Source organism: Brienomyrus brachyistius, chromosome 4 (genome assembly GCF_023856365.1).
Source record: "Brienomyrus brachyistius isolate T26 chromosome 4, BBRACH_0.4, whole genome shotgun sequence".
Lineage (NCBI taxonomy): Eukaryota > Metazoa > Chordata > Actinopteri > Osteoglossiformes > Mormyridae > Brienomyrus > Brienomyrus brachyistius.
In genome coordinates this window covers 36,845,884-36,871,179 of record NC_064536.1, presented here as the reverse complement: position 1 = coordinate 36,871,179, position 25,296 = coordinate 36,845,884, and the positions used below count along the sequence as shown (strand labels likewise).

At 47.0% G+C, this 25,296-nt stretch overlaps 2 protein-coding genes and 1 long non-coding RNA gene across 14 annotated transcripts in view; 2 read left to right on the top strand and 1 right to left on the bottom strand.

Moving 5' to 3' along the window:
- The first annotated feature begins 4,765 nt into the window (after positions 1–4,765).
- LOC125740792 (MAP6 domain-containing protein 1-like) lies at positions 4,766–7,684 on the top strand. Its single transcript, XM_049012446.1, has 3 exons — positions 4,766–5,546; positions 6,163–6,361; positions 7,092–7,684. The coding sequence occupies exons 1-3, from the start codon at positions 5,071–5,073 to the stop codon at positions 7,257–7,259; spliced, it is 843 nt and encodes a 280-aa protein (XP_048868403.1). The 5' UTR covers positions 4,766–5,070; the 3' UTR covers positions 7,260–7,684.
- Positions 7,685–7,880: 196 nt separating this feature from the next.
- Positions 7,881–15,689, bottom strand: LOC125740793 (uncharacterized). Of its 2 annotated transcripts, XR_007397774.1 has the most exons (4): positions 14,589–15,689; positions 13,705–13,926; positions 12,597–12,667; positions 7,881–8,029 (listed from the first exon to the last, which is right to left on the bottom strand). It is a non-coding gene; the product is annotated as an uncharacterized LOC125740793 (long non-coding RNA). The 2 variants fall into 2 exon arrangements; XR_007397773.1 differs by lacking the exon at positions 7,881–8,029 and having other exon boundaries at positions 12,106–12,667.
- Positions 15,690–24,920: 9,231 nt separating this feature from the next.
- The window catches only part of sh3kbp1 (SH3-domain kinase binding protein 1), a 45,819-nt gene continuing 45,443 nt past the window's right edge, over positions 24,921–25,296 (top strand). For all 11 annotated transcript variants that reach the window (XM_049010011.1, XM_049010010.1, XM_049010009.1 and 8 more), the window contains exon 1: positions 24,921–25,287. Coding sequence is in view for 9 of the 11 variants with exons in the window: in XM_049010009.1 (XP_048865966.1) it covers positions 25,284–25,287 (4 nt within the window). In the remaining 2 variants the exon portion in view is untranslated. The remainder of the gene's footprint in view (positions 25,288–25,296) is intronic.

Sequence of the window (25,296 nt, the reverse complement as noted above, 5' to 3'; positions counted from 1 at the left end):
CCCATCCTGAAATATTCTGTGTGCCTCTGCCCCCATCTGCCCCACTCCGTCCCCCATTCCCATCTGTCCTTCTCTGTCCCTCGATGTCCCATCCTGCCACATTCTGTGTCCCTCTGCCCCCATCTGCCCCACTCCGTCCCCCATTCCCATCTGTCCTTCTCTGTCCCTCGATGTCCCATCCTGCCACATTCTGTGTCCCTCTGCCCCCATCTGCCCCACTCCGTCCCCCATTCCCATCTGCCCTTCTCTGTCCCCCTGTCCCTCTCCATCACATTTACTTGTGTGCAGCACCATGAGACATCCTGTTTAAAGGAGTGAGCTGACAGACTGCAAATACAAAAATAACATCAAAAATACGCAGAGTTTAAGGTATCTATCTGACACCTGCAGCCAACGTGACTCCAGTGCAACCTCACTCGTCAGCTACTGGACATTTTAGCTTTAACTTCTCAGGTCGAGCACCTAATGCAGGTCACCCACTGGTATGTGAATCAACATTCCGCAGCTCTGCGGCACCTCACGTTACCCTTCATTAAGCGTCTTTTGCTCTTGGCGATGACAGGCATGCAGTAATCTTTTCACTTTTTCCCAAATAGCTCCTGGTGTCTGCACTCACTGCAGAGACTGCACTGGTTTCCATAGCAACGCGGTACCATGGAAACCAGGGGATGGTACCTGCTTCGAGGAGCAGAAGGAGCAGTTTTTTTTTCCTCCAGAACATATTTTCACGAATGATTCTGAACGTGCGCATTGAATTTTATCAGCATGCATGAGAATGAATCCTCGAGACTTTGGGGTTTTTGACTGCTCTCCATGTCAAAATTTTGCTTTGTGAAACCAAGTCTGGCCTACGTTTTTCCTCAGAGAACTTTGGTGCACGAAGCTGGACCCAAGCAAAGCTCGTCCTGGCAGCCCACACACCCGCCTGCGTCTCTGGCTTGCAGAAAAAAGTACTCCCACATTGTCATGGCGATGGCCGGTATGCCGACCTTGCACAGGGTCGCAGATATGTTTACACTCCTGTCAGGCTCTCTTTCATGCCCACACGTGGACGTCAAACACACACTGTCAACTTGACAATGCCACCACAAAGATCCAACATGTCGCCTCCTTGAGACATTCCATTCATCATCTCCTGCATAAGCCAGGCATTTAAGCGAGCAGGTCAAGGATCAGAGTCCTCCATTTTAAATGGATGCTATGCTGAACTCACCGCGCACACACACACACACACACACACACTCACACACACACACATTGGTCTTCCTTTCTAAATGGGGACCGTCTATTCATTTCTGTGAGAAAAACCCTAATTTCAATCACAACACCCTTAACCCCTACCCAGCCCTAACCTTAACCATAAGTAACCAACCAAAATACAAGACTTTTGGCACTTTTACTTTTTTGATTGCATTCACAGATTTTTATAAAACTGAGGTTATCCAAATGGGGACCTGAAGAAGTGTCCCCAAAAGTAAGAAGCTTCAGGTTATACCGCACTTTGGGGACATTTTGGTCCCCAAATGTGATCTATGCAAACCCACACACACACACACAGACACACATTTTATTTCACATACAGCCCCAGCACAATGTTTTGTTTCACTCATTTCTCAATTTATGGGAGTGCATCTGTGAATATATATATATATATATATATATATATATATCTGCAAACTGCAGCCTGGTTCTTCACTGTTTCTCATTATTGAAGGGCTTCTTCCTTGTTTTATGGGACTTCGTTCCTGCATCTTGGAGCCTGATACAAACTCTCCTAGCAGTGCACTTCACACCTGCACTTAATATTTTCCATTCATTCTGAAGGTCACCTTTAATTCATGGGAAACTGTCAGGTCAGTCAACGGTCATCTCTGGCATTTGCCGCTTCTACCCTTTACCTGGCTGGTTTCTGGTCATTCCCAGTATGTGTGGGGATTGTCCATTGATTTCTAAGTGCAAAACCCTAATCCCAGCAATGACAACCTTAAGCCCTACCCAGCCCTAGCCATAAACATAAGTAACCAAAAAATAAACATTTTTTGATTGCAATCACAGATTTTTATTAAATTGACCTTCCCCTTATAGGGACCAAAACATTGTCCCCACAATATCATAATAAGTTTTTCTCACAATGAGAAGATAAACTGGTCCCCACGGTGTAATGTGTACATAACCCACACACACACACAAATGGCCAGAGTGTGTGAATCCACAAATGCAAGAGTCAGCTGTAGATGTGTTTTGGAAAGTGTGATATTCTGTGCTCTTTGTCTAATAATATTAGCATTTTAACAGCAATATTTCTAACATTTTACTTACGGTTATGGTTTACGGTTGTGTCAGCAGAATGTGAAAAGAATGATGTTTCTTAAGAGTCTCTCTCTGCAGCGAAGTGGCCGGGAACAAGTCCGGGTTCTTCCTTACGTAACTGAGTGTAGACAGCCCCCAGGGACACATGCCTCCTGCTGTAATCTGATGGGGATGTTGTGCTGTGCATGGAGGGGGGGAGGGGCGGGGGGGCAGTTTCAGTTTCAGATGAAGGTCAAAGGGAGGGCTCCTGCAGACGAGGTGTGACTCTGTGGGGGCAGGGGGGTCGTTATGCTGAAAACAGGGCAAAAACAAAGTGGCTGTTCCCACCCACGACTGTCACTGGTCACACAAAACTCTGGATCAGCAGAACTGACTTAGTGATTATAATGTGCAAAAGCCAGAATGAATCTGCCCCAGACGCCCCCCCAGGACCCTTTGGAGCATCACCATCCTTTCTGCTAATCCTCAGGCTGTGAGGTTTCCCATTCAAGAAAACAATAGAGGTTGTTCAGCCCACAGATTACAAAGGTGGCATCACTCACACAGACACACACACACCAAAGGCCCCACACAGTTCTGTCATGGATGTTACACACTGCCCCACACTGTCAGGGTCCTGTATCTGCTGTATGCGTCAAGACATCAGTGACTGAAGTACAGGCAACATGCAACACATCTTCTGGCCTCCGCCTCTGCCACTCCATATGGTTGCCGTGGCAACAAGCCGTGCTGTAGCATAGACCTGGCTTCACTACCTGAGCTGGTAACCAGGGTAACTGGCCAAGCTGTGGAATAGAGCTGAATCATCTCCGTCGAACATTGACACCATCGGTAAAAGGACAACACCCGTGGTTAAAGTATCTGAGGATGGCAATTTATCAAACGTGACAACAGGGGGAGTAGTGGTGAGGGCACTGGGCTATGGACCTGAAGGCTGTGTAATGAGTAAAATTCCCCATGGGTCTCTCCCTCTCCCTGTTTCTCTTCCTCTCTCTGTTTCTCTCCCCTCCACTGCCTTCACAAACTGTCCAGACTCTCTGATCTGTTCCAGTGATTAAGCCCCTGCACTGGGGACTGTAAGCAGCTTCCACATTTGATCTGAGAATTGGGGTGGCTGCAGTTTCTCAGCCAGTCTTTGAAAAGCCCATTAATTGGTGGGACTGTCAGCGCTGCGTCCGTTTGCCGCTTCCTGCGTCTTATTCACCAAAACACACACATGGGTACATAATGAGGCCGGAGAGAGTCGGGGGATTACCACAGAGGTTTGAGTGACAGCAACCCCGCCCCCCCACAGGAGGGCGTCTATGATTGTGTGTCCATGACAGAGAGAAGGAGAGCGAGAAAGAGATGTATGCAGGACATCAAAACAGCAGCCCTGCAGCAGGCGAATGTGTGTGTGTGTTTGTGTGTGTATACACCACCCTAATGTCCTCACAGGCACACCCTGCCCCTTCCAGTACATATTACTGAGGATTCTACTGCAGAGATACTGTAATTTCGCCCGTCCGCATGTTAATTGCTGGAGTAGTGAGAGTATGGGGGAGGGTGTGTCTCAGGCTGGACCCTGTCCTTGTCATGGTGCAGATTCCTGCTGACTCACTACAGGCCCCGGCAGAGAGCGCACAGACCTGTCACTCCACTGACACACATTTCAAAGCTGCCACACGGGAGAGCTGCAAGCCAGGAGGCATAATACTGCCCCTGGTGGGCAAAAGGCAAGGCGGAGAAGCTGATGAGCTGTGGAAAATGCTTTTTCTGGGATACGGTGAGAATGCCACTCTTATGAAGTGAGTCTGGGTGAGCAGGACACTCCACACGCCTCATGGTTTCCTCACACCTGAAAATGTTGGTCAAGATGGACAAGGGTCATGCAGGACAGCCATGATGAGGACGCTGCACTGGCTACTCTACCATTTGTATATACTTGGGCTCTGAAACTGCAACATGCATGCTGCTTCCATGCCACCTAGTGGTGGACTGCATACATTACTTCGTGGTGCTCATGGGGAATGTAGTATATCAAGAAAATGTGAAAAAAAAGTTCCCATATATGTCCGCAGGGGGAGCCATTTGATTGTTACAGGTTTTGTAATCAAGAGGTACACATAATCCATTACAAATTACAATGAATCGTAAACGAAATGTTCAATCTGACCCGAAATCCGTGCTTCCGTAAATGGAACCCTACTCCCTGCCAAGCGTTCTCTGCAGGCAGAGCGCCCTCCCACAGATATAAACATGTATAAGGCGCTTATTATATAACAATATTATATTGAATAAAAAATGCAGCGAGACTACGATTTTAAATAATAACTAACACTACTGTCTGCGCATATATAGGGAGCCTGCATTGTGAAGAAACACCAGCCTGCAGATAAAACACTAACTAATTGTGCTTTCTTAATAATTGTAATAAGCACTCCAGAGGCAGCCGTCGTTTGTTTCTGCTCGGGGTGTGATGGGGGCGGTGAAACGAATCTGCACGAGGACCCGCCGAGTCACAACCGCGAAGCACCGGCGCGCACGAGACTCTCCACGCTGACGTTTCATGTTTCCTGCAGCTATCATACATTCGGCCATTAATTTCTGCATGGGATGGGATCCCATCGGACCGCGGGAAACCGAAGGGGAGCAGGCAATGAAATGAAGTTTCACACGGAGAACTCAGGCACGGATCTATCTCCGCAAATAGATATATTCGGAACTCGCCGTGCGTAACGTTTTTATCTCTTTTCGGTTGCGTTTTGTAACGTTAAAAGCATGGCATGGCCGTGTATTAGCAGAGTCTGTTGCTTGGCTCGGTTCTGGAACCAGTTCGATAAGTCTGATCTGGCGGTACCGCTGACGATCCCGAATTACTCTGATATAAGAGAGCAGGATGCGCCCGTATCCATTAAGACGCACCTCCCAGCCGATCGGACACTACAGAGTTACTGTCCAACTCCTGATCACAGAAGGTCGCCGTCGGTTCGGGATCTGGCGGAGAAGAAGCGGCGAATTGCGGGCCAGCACGGTGTGGATGAGCAGCCCCTTCTCAGGACTAGCCTTTACAAGCATGATTTCAAACCCTGGCCCATTCCGCGGAGACAGAACGTGTCTCTTGGCACGGAAAGTAAGACAAGCTTCCCCGGGAATTATTACCCGAAGAAGACCCAGAAGAGGCCCGAGAAAGGGGAGAGAGGACGAGGAAAGCCGCTGGAACCGCGGGCAAAAGTCTTTATAACGAGCTCCTACAGGTACGATTATAGCGGACCGGGGCGCAGAGACTGAGCCATCTTCAGACGTCTTATCGATGCAGTGCTTGTTTATCTTTGTGTTGCGTAATCTGCCAACTGAAGATGTGTCACCAAGTTACATTTCACCGTCACCTTGCGGACTAATAAACTCTTCGTGCCAGTCGCAAGCCATTTTAAAGCAAACGGTGGGTTTTAAAATTGGATCCCGCAGACTTGGTTGGCCTTCGATTGATCATCCTTTGATCATTTTCGGGGTTAATATTATTTACTTGATACCCATTTGGTATGACAACACTGTCAGGAAAAACCAGTTGTATATTTGAGGATACAATTACTTGTCACTGGGGCCAATTGTACTCTTAGCTGTTAGTAAATCTATATTTTAAGGTACAGAAGTGGACTAAGAGGAACATTTTTGTACCATTAAGGGTAGATTATTGTTGTTTGTGCTAGGGCTGTATCATTTTTTTCTGACAGTGTGCTACATCAAATTAACATGTGTAACAGGACAGAATTTGGCAATGACGACAGCTGAGGGTCACTGTTCTTTATTCATATAATTCTTATACTTGGTCTGGATGGATACCAAAATTTATGGTCTCCACCTAACGGTCAGACAGGACTACCAGGACTGGACCAGGCCAAGTCCGTCGAGGTTAGTGGAGCAAAAGAAAAGCACCCCCCTGTCCGCGGTCCCCATGGTGACCAGTTACCGGGCGGCGTTTGGGGGGCACGGCCCGAGGACGATGGAGAAGCAGCGGCTGGAGAGACCCGCCCAGAGACTGCGCCCACCTCAGACAGGGATCAGGACGGAGGTGAGATGTTTCTTTAACAGGCCTCATTACCGCCATGCCCTGCAGCTCACCTGGGCCTCTGCTAACTCTTCTTGAATTTGTTATTAAGTGCAGCTGACCTTGAACTTCCATATATAGATGTAAACATGTTTTGAGGCCCTTAAAGGTGTTTGATATGTAAAAAAAAAAAAAGTATATTGGATTTTCTGCATAATCAAGGTTTCCACTTATCCTGGAAAAGCTGGAAAGTAATCAACCAATTTTCAGTGTTCATATATTCAAAACTTAGAATAATATTATTTGTTTGCTGAAATAGTTTTCCAGGACATTTTACATTTTCTTTCCACCTGTTTTCCGTGCCTGGAAAATTGGTGGACTATTTTCCAGGTTTTCCAGGATGAGTGGGCACCCTGATAATACCTGAGTAATGTATTACAGCACCAGACATTACTTAAGAAATTTTACTTAACTGGAATAACCAATCTAGATTCAACAATAGTCTTTAGAACTGCTGTGGTGCCACATGAACTTTATAATGGTTATATCTTCTAGTGAATGTCGAATTCATGTGAGCAGCTTGTAAGGCACTAATCCATGCCCTTGATGACTCATGTGGTTTCCTCACCTGAAGGGGGCGCTCACGCAGGAACTGTGTGTCGGAACCAGGCTGCATGAGCTGTGGTCTCATGGTGTGAGTGCAGTAACAGCTGCGGCTTCTGATGTTCATTACACTTCTGTCTTTTCAAACAAGGGTGAAACAGTGAGAACGCAGAGGTCCTCCAATCTGTCGGCCATTTTTCAGAGCAGCGCTGTGATAGTGCCCTCCACTGGAGCAACAGGGGAAGCGCGGCAGCTCCATCCCTGCCTTCGATGCAAGCAGGAGGGTGTTACTCCGTACAGAACACCTGCATGTCAGTAACATTCCGATGCACTCATCCCTGTGACTTAAATTCTTGCTGGGCATGCAGTTTAGGACCTCAGTGAGAGGTTCAGCAGTTTACAGTTGTTAGCACAGACTGATCTGACCAGCAAAGCGTTTATTCATGGTATCAGTATTTATTCTATTTTTGGTCAGTTTCTGGAGAGTATCGATTATTTAACCTTTTTGTATGTTGTCTATGTTTGAAAAAGGTGCAAAAGGAAAACATAAATATTACTTATTTCTGTAAGTACTAATAAAAATACTAAAGGTTTCTAAAAAACATTTTCTTTCTCAGTTTTTAAGAATGGGATTAAGAACAATTGGCCGTGTTTGTTAGTGGGAAGGCACCACAGAAAGAGGGGGGCTGTTTCATAAGACCACCAGGAAACAGATTCTCTGTAGAATGGCTCACTGCACTGATCTTGGGGGGGGGGGGGTTGTGGTTGACATGGGTGGTCACCTGTCCTCTGCCCCAGTGGTATCATCCTGTGTTTTTTAACTTCTTTGGGGGTTTGGGGTAACAAAACTGACTGTCTGAGATCTGTTTGACAATTCAGAAAATAATCACATTATTACTAAACCACAGTTGGAACATTCCAGGGTCCCTGTCTCCAGTCATGTGACTCAGTGTTACCATAACAACCGGCTGAGCTGGTCCTTGGATTTGGCGAGTTGCTTTCACACTGCCCTGTGTGGGCAGCTTCAGCATAATGCTGCTGGGTTCAGGGCTACTTGGAGGTCTCCAGGCGAGTAACATCACCGGTGACCTGGAGGGACAGAACAACACAGACAGTCAAGGAAGACTGACAGACAGCGACAGGTAGACAGACAGAGAGAGACAGGTATACAGACAGGGAGGTGGACAGACAGACACATCCTGTGTGGATATTCATGCTCTACCTCTGCTTTAAAAAAGCATTGTGGCATTGAGGCCACTAGGGGGCAGTGGCACACCAGCAGAGAGTAATGGAAAGGCCCAAATACAACATGGTCATGTACCAGCAGAAGCCTCTGGCATCATAATGCTGGGACTGTTGGAGCAGACGCAGTTTAGATCACGTGAAGTGGTGTTCCTGCCAGGGTAGATTAGGAAGACATGTTTTCCTCATCTGCAAGCTACATTCATCCCTCCTGGATCATGTGGCACGATTCCCCCCGGCAAAATCACACCACACACCCACACACTTTCTTGCTTGTGGCTGTCCATCGAGTCCTTCAACAGTGAGGTCTCTGATGGCTGTATAGCCCTATCCTGGATTCACAGGTCCTACTGCAGGTGGGACATGTGAAAGTGGTGGTGGTGTTGCTGGCAGCCATGGATGTGTTACCCCTCCTTAGCCTCCTCTGTTGTCTTCTAACCATCCTTTACTCCTCCAGTGCTTGGGTCCCCTATAAGCACAGCTGCCACCAAGTGTTGTGGTCAGCAGCAATGTTCTCCAAGTCCCCCGGCTTGATGTTACATCTCTTTAGCGTTGTTTTCAGCTAGTCTTTATAGCCCTTCTTTTGACCTCCAGCAGAGCGCTGACCATGGCCTAGTTGTCCATGCAGCTCTTTGCGAGGCAGATGATTATAGGGCACCATTATAACATGCCCCAGCCATTGCAGTTAATGTTCGGTGATAGTTGCCTCGATACTCACTCAGCCTGTCTTGCTGAGTGTCTCTGGTTGAGGTACTCGGTCCCTCCAGCCAATCCCCATGATACGCTGAAGACAGCATATGTGGAAATGTTCCATGGCCTTGATGTGCCGACTATAAGTGACCCAGGCTTCGCAACTGTAGAGGAGGGTGGTAATGCAGACTGCTTGGTAGATGCAGATTTTAGTATGCAGATGTAAATTCTTGTTCTGAAAGACCCGGCGCCTCAGTCTCCCAAAGGCAGCTGATGCCTGATGGATTCCGTTCTGGACCTCATTGCCAATGCTATTGTCATCAGAGAGAATACTCCCCAGGTATCTGAAAGATGGAACTACAGACAGTTGTTTGCCAGAGAGAGTAAGACAGGTGATGTGGATGGGATGTTGGAGCTCTATTGACAGACTACCTCTGTTTTGGCAATGTTGATGGTCAGTCCCAACCTGCTATATACCTTCACTGCTGCATGAAGGACAATCTGGAGGTCCTGTGGGGTGTGAGACACAAGAACACAGTCATCTGCATACTGTAGCTCGAGGACCTTCACCCTGGTGGAGCTTGGTGGTTGCTTGTAGCCTCCTCATGTTGAAGAGGAGTCCATCCAGCCTGTAGGTTACTGTTACCCCACTGTTGTTCTCAGTCTCCTTGTGGAGAAGCAGGGTGACGCATATAAGAAAGATATTAAAGAGTACAGGTGCTAGTACACACCCCTGCCGAACCCCTGTTCGCACAGGAAAAGGGGCAATTTTCTTATTGTCACCCTAGAGGTCATTCCATCATGAAATTGCCGCAGTATGTTGACAAATTTGTTGGGGCATCCAATCCGGGGGACGATGCCCCATGAAAGATCTCCCTGCACAGTGTCGAAGGCTTTGGAGTGGTCTACAAAGGCCATAAACATGTCTCTGTGTTGTTCCCTGCACTTTTCCTGAAGCTACCGAGCTGTAAAGACCATGTCGCCCATGCTCCTATTCTTTCTAAACCTGCACTGTGACTCAGATAGCATTGACTCTATGATATTGTGGAGCATCACCTTAGCCAGAACCTTGCCGGCCACTGCGAGGAGTGATATGCCCCTGTAATTTCCACAGGTGGCCTTGTCACCCCTGATCATGTAGATGGTGACGATACTGGCATCTCTCCACTGCTGTGGGATGTTCTTGTCTGCGCAGGCCTTGACGATGTATTGGTGGAGTGTTCATGTGCAGAGGTGCAGCCCCCCCCGCTTTAGCAATTCTGCAGGGATTAAATCAGTGCCAGGGGACTTGTTATTCTTCAGGGAGGGGACAGTTGTTAGCAGCTCCCGGAATGTTGGGGGCTGACTGAGGTCGTCGAATTGTGGGTTTTCAGGCAGTTCGCTCAGAATGGTGCAGTCTACACCGGCATCCTGCTTTACTAGGGTGCTAAAGTGTTCAGCCCACTTTTCAAGGATATTATTCTGGTCTTTCAGGATTTTGTGACCATCTGCTGTTTTCCGGGGAGTGATGCTGTGGGTAGTTAGATCATAGATAGATTTGACTGCATTGTAGAAGTTCCATCCATCCATCCATTTTCCAAACTGCTTATCCTACTGGGTCGCGGGGGCTCCAGAGCCTATCCCGGAAGCAATGGGCATGAGGCAGGGAACAACCCAGGATGGGGGACCAGCCCATCGCAGGGCACACTCACACACCATTCACACACGCATGCACACCTACAGGCAATTTAGCAAGTCCAATTAGCCTCAGCATGTAGTACCTGGAGAAAACCCCACGACGACATGGGGAGAACATGCAAACTCCACACACATGTGACCCAGGCGGAGACTCGAACCATTCATTTTGTATGGTCCACTGAGTCCTCTGCACATCCTGTCAAGCTTTCTGCCATAATTGTCTGCCGGTGTTGGATGAAGGGGTTTTTAGGGCTACCTGGTGTGCTTTGTGCTTGTTGTTCAGAAGATTGTGTATGGTGTCTGAGTTGTTGTCAAACTAGTCTTGGTGTTTTTTGCTCTTAAAGCCGATTGTCTGGGATGCTGCTTCATGGAGTGCTGAGCTGATGGCTGTCCACAGTTCATCCAGATGGTGGTCACCACGCAGGAAGAGTTCTAGCTCCCCTAATCCAGTAGCCTGGTTTCACTCAGAGCAGTGATGTCAATGTTATAGCGACTCAGCTCCGCCGCAACCAATGCTGTTCTTCTATGGGGTTTTTCAGAACTGCCATAGAGGTCCTAGAGGGTCCTTATGTTCCAAGTTGCCAGTTTCAGGCTGTAAGATTGATTTCTACTGTTTTGACTGCAGTGGTGGAATGACCCGACAGGTACGGTGACCTCTCCAGGTTTGAGTGGCATTTTTTAAGCCACCTTTTCTAGGCCCTTCCTTAGATTGAGGTGAGCAGTGGGATCCCTAAACAAGGCACCACCAACACCTTGCTTTTCTGTAGGGGTGTGCTCCCTTAACCTTATCTCAATAGGCCTACCCACAAGGCACTGAGGCTATTTACCCATAGCTGGGGCAGTGGTCGACAGGTGCAAGGGCATGTCCACAAGTGGTGGGCTTGCACACAGCGTCTCTGGGGCCCACTGCTGCTCTGAGATCCCTTGCTGTTTTTTGCCTGGGACTGCAAAGTACCCAGTTACCGTGTGTGGCCACTAGGAGGCACCGCAGGGGTCTTGGCGGTGGAGTGGCTGTGTACTGGCATGAGGAGACTTACGCACTCGGCTCCCCTTTTCACCCCTGCAGAGGCTAGCCAGCGGCAGTAGCTGAAAGTTGCAAGCAGAAAGTGGCAAGCAGAAAGCGCCATGCATCATGCACTAACTACAAGCACCTCTGCCCTGCCCTACTGCACTAGACACTTCACACACTCACACTGACACACAGACCGCCCACGCTCTCCTATTTTTACCTCTAAACACAAACTAGTTGGCAGTGCAAACCCTGTACTGCTGCCAGATGGCGCTATAATTATTCTCAGCCAATTATTAATCTCAGGTTCTCAAGCAAAGTGGTTTTACAGGCTGTGTATAGACAGGAACTCCTCAGCAGGGACCTGATTACCGGGTGTCAGACACTGTGTACTTTGCAAGGTAATCATGCTGCATGTCATGATCTGCTGTATTTTATCTTCTGAGAACAAGTATGTATGTTTAATTGATCATTTTAATTAAATTTAATTGATACTTTATTGATCCCCGTGGGGAAATTCTCTTTATGCCTCCCGCAACTTGTTCTTTGCAGAGTAAGCTGGCTGCAAAGGGCAGCCACCTGTTGTGGTTAAAGCTATTTATCTGGGTAGTAAGTGCATATTAGCTCAGAAAAAAAACACAATTTAACATTAGAACACATGTAGAATAAGAGTAATACAACAAAAGCTAACAAGTATTTCTTCTGTTATCCAAAAAGTTACAGATATTTTGTTGGATGGCTAGATGAACACCGCTTGGGTTCCCAAACCTCTCCTCAGGGGCACCCCAGCCATTCCATGTTAAACTTCAAAACCAGCTCAAATAATGAACTTAATTAGTTAAATGAGTCAAAAAAGACATGGGTATATCAGATGGTCGCTGCAAATACCAGGGTAACGGTTTTACACCAAAAAGTTCATTTAAACCTCACTTTCTGCTAACGATTTTCCGCAGTACTATGGATTAGTAGGTATGATGTGTGTTCCACACAAGGACAGTTTGCATCGCATCCATCCAGCCTCCTGTGTGACCCATTTACCATGGTATGTCCTGAGGGATTTTGGGTGGCTGGGTCTTTTCTTGACTGGGGGGCAGGAGCAGCAGCGAGTCCTGGGGCGTGAAGGGGAAACACAGTAATGCTATGCTTGATGTATGTTTGCCATTCCTCAGCACCCTGCTAGACCTGCAGAACATGGTGCAAACAGCATGGTGCGATGAGCACATTCGGTAAACAGCTTCTCCACTGGACCGACTCGTCCCAGCAGGCGACGCCGCCCACCCATAGCAGCTGCGGGGTCATTCTCTGGGCTGCCAGGATCAGCATGTCCCATCTGAATTAGGTGGCCGGCTGCAGGAGCAACGAGGCTTAGCTTTGGTTGGATAAAGTGTCCTACTTTGTCATGTGATAGAGAATCCCATTGTGTGATGCCTGATCAAGTCCCACTGTGTCATGTGATAATGCACATTCCTGCCAGGATGGAAAGCTCCAGGCCCCCAAGGGGCAGTTTAATGGCACAGGGTTACACCTCATTAAAACATAACAGCCTGTCTCCTGCAGGCCGGAAAACACCCCCACAGCTGAGGGCTCTCAGGCCCGGAGGGGCTAGTTGGGATACTCAGGAGAATTCCCGGTGGGCTGCTTAGCTGCTGTGCTATTCAGATACAAGTTTAAGATTAAAACTGAGCTGGTTAGAAAAAAAAAAATCTTTAAAATTCTACCACAACGTTTCAGAATGTTAATCAGCAAGTTCTCTTGCACACGTGTGTACAAACGCACACACAAAGAAAACAGACCATTATTGCTCTGCATAGGGAAATTTGCAAATACGCAGTATGCACGTCTGCGTGATCACTTGCCATTTAGAACTGAGTACAATACAATTCATTTAATTAAAAGAAAGCCATCATCAAAATAGCCATTTGTCAAAATTGGGCCTAAAACGGTTGTGCTGAAAATCAATCTGGGCTCTACTCACTAAATCAGAAACTTCTATTAATTCAGTTTGGTGCAGGTGACAGCATTCCTCATACACTGGCTAAGGTGTTCGTGCATATTGAGGGGGGGTCCTGTGCATGTGAGAGGACTGCGTGGCCCCCACTTCAAGCCTAAGTGTGGCTGTTTCACAGAGGCATTTCCCCTGACCTACTTTCCGGATGATGTCAGCTTTTCCGTGGATACTGTACAGAATTGCGGCTTGGGGGAGGGGTGTTCACGTGGCAGCAGATCCAGAATCCTCCCGCCTCACATTCCTGCCTGTCAGTGAGCAAGTTCAGCTGGTTTGGACCGAAAGTGGAAGCTGCCAGGAGACCGGCACAACTGCGGCTTGGAAGAGGAAGAGCCAGCAGCTGTGCGGACTGGGGGGGAGATGCTGGAAAACACATCAACTGTTAAAACCCCGCTCTGCTACGCCACTGATGCAAAAAATGACAATTTTATTGGGAGATGCAAGACAATGACACATCTACAATCAACACACAGTATTCAGAGCCACGTATTTAAGGAGACATACAGTGTTTTGTGCTTTCATCACAAATTTTGTTTTGCATAAGCAGAATGGCAACCCATGGCGTCAGGTCTGAGGGACATGGCAGCTTCACTGCTCCGCCCCCAGGTCTGAAGAGCAGGACCATCTGTCAGCGATTGGAAAGGGAGGCCTAAGCAGCCACCGCTGACAGTGAAAAGTGAGCATCCGTAACAGCGCAGTGGCTCAATTCAGAGACTGGGTTGCCTGCTATAGGTAGTGATTCTGACCCTGGACAGCAGTACCACTGACGCCAGTCAGGATACTGTCAGGTGATGGACCCTAAAGACGTCTCATTTGTATATAGGACACAGCTTCGTGTCACAAAGAGTGTATCGTGCAGGGAGTCTCAAACTGTCATTGCGTCAGTCTCAGAGCCCATGGAGGGGGGCACAGCTGTCCTACAGGTCGGATAGTCGGAAAAGGTCAGTCACCACACACATACACTGGTCAGCCTTGGTCACCGCGAATGAACACACCCATGAAACGGAAGGCCCTATTTCTCATACCTGCATGATGAAGATCTGCACCACCTTCATCCAGTGGTCCTCCATTGGGTTAGTGCAGAAGATGGACCCGGTGAGGCCAGCAGACACCTAGATCAGGCTGTTGAGGGACACAGTGGTGATACAGAACTGGATAACGGGGATGTTGGCCCGCAGGAGCCAAGAATAAGACTCTTACATCTGGGAGATGGTGAAGGCATCTCACACCAGGAAGGAGAGCATTAGATCCGGGGGACAGAGAGGGAGTCACACCAGGAAGGAGAGAGTTAGATCTGGGGGACGGAAAGAGCATCTCACACCAGGAAGGAGAGTGTTAGATCCGGGGGACGGAAAGAGCATCTCACACCAGGAAGGAGAGAGTTAGATCCGGGGGACGGAAAGAGCATCTCACACCAGGAAGGAGAGTGTTAGATCCGGGGGACGGAAAGAGCATCTCACACCAGGAAGGAGAGTGTTAGATCCGGGGGACGGAGAGTGTTAGATCCGGGGGACGGAGAGTGTTAGATCCGGGGGACGGAGAGGGCATCTCACACCAGGAAGCAGAGTGTTAGATCCAGGGGAAGGAGAGGGATCTCACACAAGGAAGGAGAGTGTTAGATCCGGGGGATGGAAAGGGCATCTCACACCAGGAAGCAGCGTGTTAGATCTGGGGGACAGAGAGGGATCTCACACCAGGAAGCAGAGTGTTAGATCCGGGGGATGGAGAGGGCATCTCACACCAGGAAGGAGAGTGTTACGGAACACATCCCTCTATGATTCAGTCCTTACTATCACATAGCATTCCAACAATGATGAATCATTAATTGCTAATATTTGTATTTTGACATAAGCACCAGTGACTTCATCACTCAATTATGTAATTGCTGGTTATTTTAACTAATGGCAGCCACTGAATTTTGCATTTCTTTCCTGGGTTCCATGGTTCACCTTACTCAGCAACATGAAGGATCCCTAAAGTCTCTGATTCTGGACAGAACCTTGACAATTTCAACGCCCCACCCTACCCTGATTGGCCTGGCTCCCCAATCTGGAGGCTACTACACCTACGGCACCCCCTTCCACTCTTTTTCAGCTGCTCTGTGGCGAGGGGTCTGTTTCTGTTTTAACCACCATCTACCTCCCTGCTAACAGCTCAATCAGAAGAGGACAGCTATGCTCCAGCGTCGGGGGGGGGGGGGGGGGGGGTGGGCAGGGAGAAGTAGGTCAGTGAAGATCGCCGGAGGGAGGGAGAAGGGTTCTCCTTGGTAACCATCAACAGACCAAACATGAATAAACTCTTTACATTCTAGTGGTAAGTGGAAATGAGCCACCATGATAGAATCAGTGTAAACAACATGAGTCACTACACTGTACATGAGCAGGCAGAGCAGAGGGAGCACACAGAAATTATACACACATCATGGGACTCTCTCCAGCAGTAAGTCAGTCAGAGCCATAGCAGTACTATACAGCATCCTGATGGAAATCAGTAGATCTGTCTGCCATCCTCATTCAAGTCACTCATCCTGTGCTATAGTATTCAATTGGCTGTCTATCTTACCGGAACACGGACCATCAGCCAATGGCATATGACCTAATCCACCTTCCCTCAGGCCACTCCCACAGTGCAAAAGGTCCCCCCTTAAAGTTTCCAGCTGCGCCACTTTTCGAACATTGTGTAGGTTATTTAAACCAGTATTGCAGTATAAGAAAAATTCATATCATCATAATAAAAAACGGTTTTCGGTATGAACTAGGCTGATGGCCCCTGCCCTCTCACAACAGCCCACCACCACTATGACCTCTGAGAAGCCAGTGGCCCTGGGGGGGAATTTTACACTGAGATCACAAGTCTGGATACCTGGTGATAACCCAGTCGGAGCAGGTCAACACCACCCATCAACATCCAAACAGGAATCCCTTCCATGTGCAGCACCTGATTGGCTCTGAGCTCAGACCAATGACAGCGCTACTCCCAGATGACACTTACGGTGACATAGGTAGGGCGGCTGTAGGTCCGTTGGCAGTATGTACCCAGGCAGAGCAGCAACATGCCCCTCCCTACCCACTCAGTTATTCTTGTTCATCGGTTGCTCTGACGGTCATCGGTCATTGGACTCGGTGGCTGCGAAGACCCAGTATTTCACACTTATCTATGAATTGCAGCACAGATGACCTGCGGTGACCTTTAGCACACAGGGCTTCCCGGGTTGATGGCCTGCTTCCTGTATGCGCTCTCCTCTGCCTCTCTGGTCTCTGCTTTTGCTTCTTGTCGCTCCTCATTTTCTCTCCGTCTCTCTCCCCTCCTCTGGCGCGACATTAAGCTGTATCCAGCCACACTCTCAGACCCAGAACCAGGAGGGATCAGCAGTTTATAAAATTGCAAACATGCCCCGTTAATAGCAAAGTTAAATCCCGCTCAGCGGAGCCAGCGAACAACGTGCTATGCTGAGATCTCTGAGCATGGGGCGTGAAACGATAAACCAGACTTGTGACCCCCCCTTCCCCCCCAACCAAAAAAAAAAAAATCTCTCTCTCTGTCAAAGTTTGAATGGTGCACAGGAATGTCAGCTGCCAAACACGTCAGCACCACAGCCGTTTAACCACCACTAAACCACCCAAGCGTCTGTAAAGTAACCCAGCCTCAGCACACAACGGAACAAGATAGAAACAGTTTCCCACCCGGCAGGCCGACGCCATGCCAAATTCTCCTCAGTCACACTGATACACAGGTGATGGGGAAGGCCGCGTTTTAAACCCAAAGCGGGGAAGACCGTCCACAAGCGTGATGGGCTGGGGCTTCCAGAAAGTCAGGAGCCTCTGAGAAAAAAGACCAGCAGGGCTTCTGAAGACCATGCTTACACCACATACACCGGCACAACCTAAAAGGGTGCGGGACAAAGCCAAAAGGCGCCTTTAGCACCCCTGCTCAGATGAGACACCAGAAAGTCCATTATCACTCACTGCTCCCACTTAATCCTCAAGGCAGCTAAAAGGTGATATTCAAAGAGCCAACAGCAACTGCTTGTGTGTTTTTATAAAACTACATGGAACTAATCGACTATGGGCTAACATCAGCTTTCACTGAATGTGTTTTCAATGGCAATAAATCCATCTGTCCGTCCATCCAGATGTCCAGATGGTGCAGGACAACATCTTCTCATTGCCCAGCACATGGTAGCACCAGGTCTACTGAGGTAGCTGGTTGCACTCGGGGATGTCCTGGATAAGCTGGTCACACTCCACCATCTGTACAAAGTAGCTGGGGTGCAGCACCGGCATGCGGACGAGCTGCAGCAGCTTGGAGAGCGCTGGGCGTCATGCTACGCCCAGCTCCACGTCATGCTACGCCCAGCTCCACGTCCTGGTACGCCCAGCACCACGTCATGCTACGCCCAGCTCCACGTCCTGCTACGCCCAGCTCCACGTCCTGCTACGCCCAGCACCACGTCATGCTACGCCCAGCACCACGTCATGGTACGCCCAGCTCCACGTCATGCTCCGCCCAGCTCCACGTCATGCTCCGCCCAGCTCCACGTCATGCTACGCCCAGCACCACGTCATGGTACGCCCAGCACCACGTCATGCTACGCCCAGCTCCACGTCATGGTACGCCCAGCTCCATGTCATGCTACGCCCAGCACCACGTCATGCTACGCCCAGCACCACGTCATGCTACGCCCAGCTCCACGTCATGCTACGCCCAGCACCACGTCATGCTACGCCCAGCACATCACCATTTCACGCTTGCTACAGGAAGCGTGGTCTTTGTGCTAAATATGGCTGCAGCTGGGGAAAATTGGATCAGAGCTCAGGGACTTAATGACCTCTGAAATATGTGTCCTTGACTGATTCAAGTCTAATTGGAGCCATGGTGTGCAGGAAGGGAAAGAACGTGAACTGTTCTATCTTAGAGGGACATAAACCCGACGGACAGGCAGTTCAAAGGAAAGCAGGTACATCAGGCCCCCGGGGCAATACAGGCTTCAGACAGAGAGCAGCACGCAAATGCAGCTAGTCACATAAGGGGGAGCTCCAAAGCTGGGAGGATATTACAGCATTATTATAAGCCTTTGGGGTTAATATGGAAACATAAAGACACCCTGTGATACCTAAAGGTGTCGGATTATACATCTGTATTTCTTTGCAAGATGCTATTTCCTTTGTAATGTGAACATCTGAAGTGGTGGTTATATCATATCATACTGAACAAGAAATCTAATGGTGTAAACATCATGGAAACAGCAGGACAGGCATTAGATTATGGACATGGCAAAATATAAAGAAATATGGGTTTAGAGACTAGTAAAAGTTATTAATAAGATGCGTTACTTAGTGTTAAACCACCTCTGTTCTCCCTGTTTAATTACAATGTAACATTTTACGAAGGCCAGCTCTCCACAAGAACAGAAAAAAAGCCAATTGTCCATGCTAGAATTTCTCCTCCTAAGCAGACCTTTCTCCAGACCAAAGTTTCTCATTAAAAGGATACAAGTTCTGCTCACCTGACACATTAATTCCTATAACATTACTGTACCAAGATGTATAAAAGGGACTAGACATGCCAGATATGAGGTAAGCGGATCTCGTCAGCATTAAACCCCCCAGTGGCCGACTAAACATTCGATAAAAAGACAGCTCTGTAACAAGATGACTTAACCCTGTTACTGAGAAAACTTGCAAATTTTCCTATCAACACGTTTTGCACGGATATCAATGCATACAAATACTAAATGATTTAAATACTGTAATTTTTACAATTTAAGAATTCAATTCAACCCAGAACATTTTTATAACTTCTAATTGTTGTTATTATTATTATTTTCTAATTGTTAAATTTAATAGAAAATTGAATGTGTACCATTCAAAAAACGAAAATGGAATGCACATAACTTCAGAAGAAAACTTAATTGATCTTAATAGTTATTCTCTAATTAAAAAGTGCTTCATTTCTCAAAAATGCGCAGCTGTCTGCCGTTAAACTACCATGCAGTCGCTGAATGTTTCCACTTATATCAAAGTTGCATGCATGTAAAAAATCCGATGGTATTGTAAAGTTAAACTGGAAGTCAGTTCTGCGTTTCCTGGTCCGATTAACCTAGAAAAAAAAACATAATGTCATCTCACTTTGATAGCATTTCAATGCAGCTGTCTTCTCGATAGTAAGTTTATATTTTAAAGCCAACAGTAACACGGGGAGACAATTGAACTGGGCGGGTGCAGCGCCGCAAAGTGTCAGCTGACGCGGACTGGCGGCTCTGGGAAATGAAGTCCGCAAAGGACACGAAGTGTGCGAGTCTCTTCTGGGTGCGAGCGACGCTTAAGAGGATATCGAACTTACTGGAGAGATATTAATACCATGCTGACGAGCTTAATTAATTTACGTTAACTAATTTTTTAAAACTGGGACACACAATTTGTACTTCTTAAATATAATGACGGCATTCCCTAAGGCATCAACTGTAAAATGAAATGTTATAATAGGTAATTACATCTGTCATGTTATATGAAATATGCCTTGCATCAGAGGTCACTAACAAGCGGACCGTGGTCCGGACCCAGAATCTGTTCCATATGGACCCGGACCGATAGCCAAAACATAAAGTTATTATTTAAAACCTGACGGGGCCCTTCTATTTTCACCGGCGCAGCTTTGTAGTCTTTTCGGTAGTGGTTTAGCACTAGAACCGCCGTTTCCAACGCCAATGAACCTTTAATAGCAATCGCCTTTAATAGCAGCAGCAAAGCTAACACCCGCAACCAAAAAGCGTAATGTTCGTAAGAAAGTGGCTGATCTGTCCTGAAATGGTAAAGCTGAAAAGTTTTCAAACCCAGTATGTTTTATATAACAAATGTTGGATATATAAACGTAGTTTATACGTGACTTATAGGTGAAGTTTTAGCTTTTTAAACATCTGTATAAAGTAATGTTATTTGTTATATAAATCAACTCAGATGAAACAAAAAAAAATATGTTTGGAGGGGTGCCAAATCTCAAGCATCTGGCATGACGCTTTCAGACTAACGCAGTAAATCTATATTATTCCACTGTAAATATCATGAGGCACGGAACGGGGAAGCAGGAGTCGAGTGAACACGGTGTAATTAGGAAACCACGCTCAGGTACATACATACAACAACAACGTTAAACACAACTAGAAACAGCTCATGACACGGGATTCTACACGAGGCAGCGAGGGGGGCGTGACACACACAGGAGGATCGGCACGAACAGGATATGACAATAACCTAAAAAATTAGCTACGTAAAAAGTGTATCTACACGGTTAAATACCTGAAACAGTCAGGTATGTAGGCCCCTGTCTTATATGCTTCCAAGGAAGGCTGTATCACTCTTACTAAATTCTTCATATTTTAACACAGAAGTTATGCAGGACAACTATACAAGCAGCATTTTTGTTAGGAAAATGAATACAGCAGAACATAAATGTCCCAAATTAAACCCACGGTCCAACTATCTCTGTCAGGATCAGTCCCTAGCTGGTCCTGTCTGTTTCCCCAGTTTGGCCAGCTGGTGCTGCGGGCCTCCGTGTCCCCTAGTCTTGTGCGTTTCACAAGTCCTAGTGTGTTACCCTGTGACCTGGACCACTGTGTGGCTGCATGGGCTGAGCCTGCAGCTGATCAATTGGCATTTTGCGAATACAGACATCATACCAACAATATCAGATAGCGGTTGGACAATACTGTGCATGACCGAATTAATAAGTCACAAATAAGTGCTTATAAACAGTATTAAATTACAGCTTTAACATCAATTGAAGAAGGGCGCAGCCATGTTGAATTCTGAGGTCGGAGTTGAGTCAGAACTCCGACTTCAGAGGACATTCCAGTTTAAATTTCATAGTAAGAACTGGAAATTCTAACATCCGAGTTCAAATGGAATGCAACATGAAATTCAATCATGTCTTGCCATTGTAGGCTGGGCTTTTGAGTTTCGATTTCCCCTTGTTTTTATCTTGTTTAAATTCCTGGTTATTCCTGTTTCTCCTGTGCCAGCATTTTCTGGTGTTTGATTCTTTGAGGCCTTATGATTGTTAATGACACGCAACTGTTCCTTGTTGCCCCTAGTCGCTAGTGATTGGTTAATTGGTTATGGCATTTGGAACACAAATTGTGGACAGTAACATTTGTTCTGTAGCACAGCTTTTTACCATACTGGGTAAATTTTATTCATATTCTCAAAATAAAATGACCTAGAGCTAAGCCAAACTGGTTCCATTTTATTAATACGTTTAAACTATATGGCACCACTTTCATGATTTACTTCTTGGTTATAAATTATTATAATTACCAGTGAGGAGTGGCATGGTGGCGCAGTGGTTAGCACTGCTACCTCACAGCAAGATGATCCTGGGTTCAGTCACAGATCTGGTCCCGGGTCCTTTCTGTGTGGAGTTTGCATGTTATCCCTGTGTTTGCGTTGGTTCCAGTTTCTTCCAACGGTCCAAAATCATACAGGATAGGTTGATTCTAAACATACAGGATAGGTGAGTCTAAATTGGCCCTGTGAGTGTGTATGCACCCCCTGCTGTGTTGGTGACTTCCCAGGGTTAGTTCAAACCTGCGCCCACCCTTCCCAGGATAGGCTCCAGTCCCCTCTGTGATCCCAGTTGGGATTTCAGAAAATGGATGGACAATTATCAGTGCATAGTAGTGTTCTTTGGCATTATGCTGGTTTATAAATGTATTGGACTTCATTGTTTGAAATATATTATCGCTTGTTAAATAAAATGCTTCTTCGGGGAAAAAAAAGCTGTATGTGTATCACAATTAAGCTTTCTCTTGTTAGATGTGCTTGCTGTAATTTTTGCTAATAAGTCCAATAAAACCTAAATTTAGAGTTTCTTTAGGGTGATATTTACAAAGATTTAAGTTCCAACAGGTTATCAGACTCTATGTACAGAACAAGCTACACACAATATACCATGTTTTAGTACTGCATGTATTTTTTTGGTTCTTTAATGATATTTTTTTACTGCTGCTCTCATTATTCATCATAGATTGTTTTTATTGTTATTAGTTTATGATCTTTAATTGATTTTGTCAGTATTGGCCTCCTGTTTTGGAAATAGCACCAGCAGCACTGCCTTAAATCATCCTTGTATTGAAGTGAGCGACAAACACAGAGATATAAAGTCCTGGTGAGGTGAGCAGGGATACAGATTAGGCTTAAACTCCACCTCACTGCAGCACTTCACAACTAACCTCTCACTTGAATGTAAACTAGACACACACATTTAATACAATGGTTCTTTAGCATTACCTCTAGATGATGAGGAAGTACCCTGATTTTCACTTTTAGCAAGGCTATAATGCCCCCTTGTGGCCACTCTGAGATACAATATGTGTAGGTTTGACTAAATTCTCTGACTTCGAATTCGTGATAGACTGCAGTGTATTTACCCTACAATAGCCCACTTACAATAAGTATATGACTGCCATCTTCTATGATTTGTATCCCACCACTAATTTCAGCAATGGCTTCCTCACATGGAATCTCCCTCAAATATGCTGCTTTACCCAGTCTGACTGCAGGGGGCAGCACGGTGTTTTGCTCTGTGTGGTTTTTTTCTTTCGCCTTTTGCAGATAAGATGTAACTGATTAAAGTGCACCGATGTCTGAGTAGAGCCGTGTGATTGAGCTGCTTGATTCTTAACCCAGCTGTGTATGTCCGCCTGTGAAGTTCGCATTTAAGATCCCCATGTGCTTGTGCAACTTTCTTTTGGGGGATCTGGTTTAGATGAAGCAGTGTCTCCGAATTGCACTTACTGCCTGTGTGCCCTGTGATGCACTGGCATCTAGTCCCCAGTGATCCTTCACTGGTGTCTTTTGTTTCCTGGGACAGACTTGCAGTGTTTCAACAAGTGGTTATGTGGAATGGATGCCCCGTGAGTCTTACTAATCATGCCCTCCATCCCCCTCCTCATTAAAGAGCTCCCTTCTCATTGGTGATGGAGCATGGCTTACCACTTGATTGACATGAATGTAGCATGCCCACAATCCACCTGCTGCCCTGCTGCTTCAGCGAATTTAAGCCACAGCAGCCACTCACCCCTCCACACACATACAATCTCTCAAATTGCCTCCAGCAATTTCCATCTGGCGTGCGTTGCCAACGCCGTTGACAAAAATGAGGGGATTACCAGTAAAAACAACAGAGCGGCTGTTTCTGTGTGGCTCTATTTGCCATCTGCGCACGCATACACACACATACATGCACGCACACACACACATACACACACACACATACATACATGTACGAACTGTAGACTTTGCTGCTGTCCATGCGGCCTGTGAATTTTGGCAAAAGAATACAGGGTTACAGCAGGTCTGGGAATTGAGGGGTTACCTGTTTTTTTGGAATTCTGTCTCATACGAGATCAGTTCGCTCTGTGTATCACAGGCACTGACAGGTGTCTGGTGAAATGCAGGTTTGCAGCATGCATTTCCGCTCTGCTCTTCTGCTTTGTAAGTTGGAAGAAGAAAAAAACAAAAATTGAAAGTGAGGAAATGGTTTCCCTTTGTTTGAGAAAGTGGTGTCACAAAGTGTGTATCAGACAGAGCCAAGCTGTGTGATAAACCACCCACTAACTAACAGCAACGCCTGCATGTCACCATGCTAATTTAGAGGTGTGGGATTATGAAATGCACACTATTAAAAGGCTGTGTTTAAGTCCTGGGGGGAGGGTCTGATCAAAGTCTCCCTCCAAAGGGTCCGGGCTCATCACAGGACACCCAGCTGAGGTCACTCTGCAGCCCAAATTGAGGTGGCCTCTGGGAATAAGCTGACTGACCGGAGGAGGCAGCACAGAGCGTTAAACCTGTGGGATTCAGGATTTTTCTATCTTTAGCCTTACAGGTGACAAATCGCCACAATATATTCCTCGCGTTACAACACCGGGTGAATAACAGTGTGCATCAAGTGGTTGATGCCGCTCTTGTTAGTTTTGTTAATGTTGTTCTTGTCATTTTACACTAATACTGATGTGATTTGAATTTAAACCCAAAAGAAAAGGCGTATTTCATTCTGTACCTAAGTCAAACTGGGGATGCTTCCTACAGTGTTGACGGGAAGTCGTGTGAAGTACTGTACAGCTGGGTTCTTCACAACCCGACTATTTATTCAGCCCGCTGTTCCCTCACAGCGTCTCTGGCAATTAAAACTCCGTTATTCACTCACAGAATACGTTTTTCAGCGGAAAACTGACTCTTCTCCATCTCCTTCTAGATGACCGGCCACTCGCGTCTCGTGCAGCCCTGACTCACGCGGGACTTCCTCGGCTGCTCTCGCGAGACTCTATTTTTTCCCCCTTTTCTTTCTTTCCTTTTCTTTTTTTCACGCGCATCTCCGTGGGGGGGCAGGAGGGGTAGGCGAGCCGCGCTCCTGCTTACGTGCATAGCGGTACACATCCGCTGCGCTGTCTCCCCTGGTACACGCTTGTTCACGCTGCACCCTCGCACGGTGACACGGTCTATGTTGGACGGCTGTAGTGCAGGGCTGCCCCGCCACTCGCCGTTAAGATAGCGGTACCATCTCCCTCCGCCGAGCCAGGGCTGGGTCTCAGAGTTCGCTCCCTCGGTGCAAAGTAACGCATACCTGCCAGTTTCCATTTCCTTTCATTTGCAAAGCATCGCACTGTGAAAAATAGGAAAACGAAGTTCATCCGAGCGAGGATTTGAAGGCTGCAGTGAACATAAATGGGTAAGTTTT

What these genes read in the sequence shown, in the direction of transcription:
- LOC125740792 (XM_049012446.1), top strand. Translation starts at nt 5,071, where the DNA reads ATGGCATGGCCGTGTATTAGCAGAGTCTGTTGCTTGGCTCGGTTCTGG. An exon ending in TTTATAACGAGCTCCTACAG is followed by an intron (nt 5,547 to 6,162) that starts GTACGATTATAG and finishes CCTAACGGTCAG; the next exon opens with ACAGGACTACCAGGACTGGA. An exon ending in AGACAGGGATCAGGACGGAG is followed by an intron (nt 6,362 to 7,091) that starts GTGAGATGTTTC and finishes TTTTCAAACAAG; the next exon opens with GGTGAAACAGTGAGAACGCA.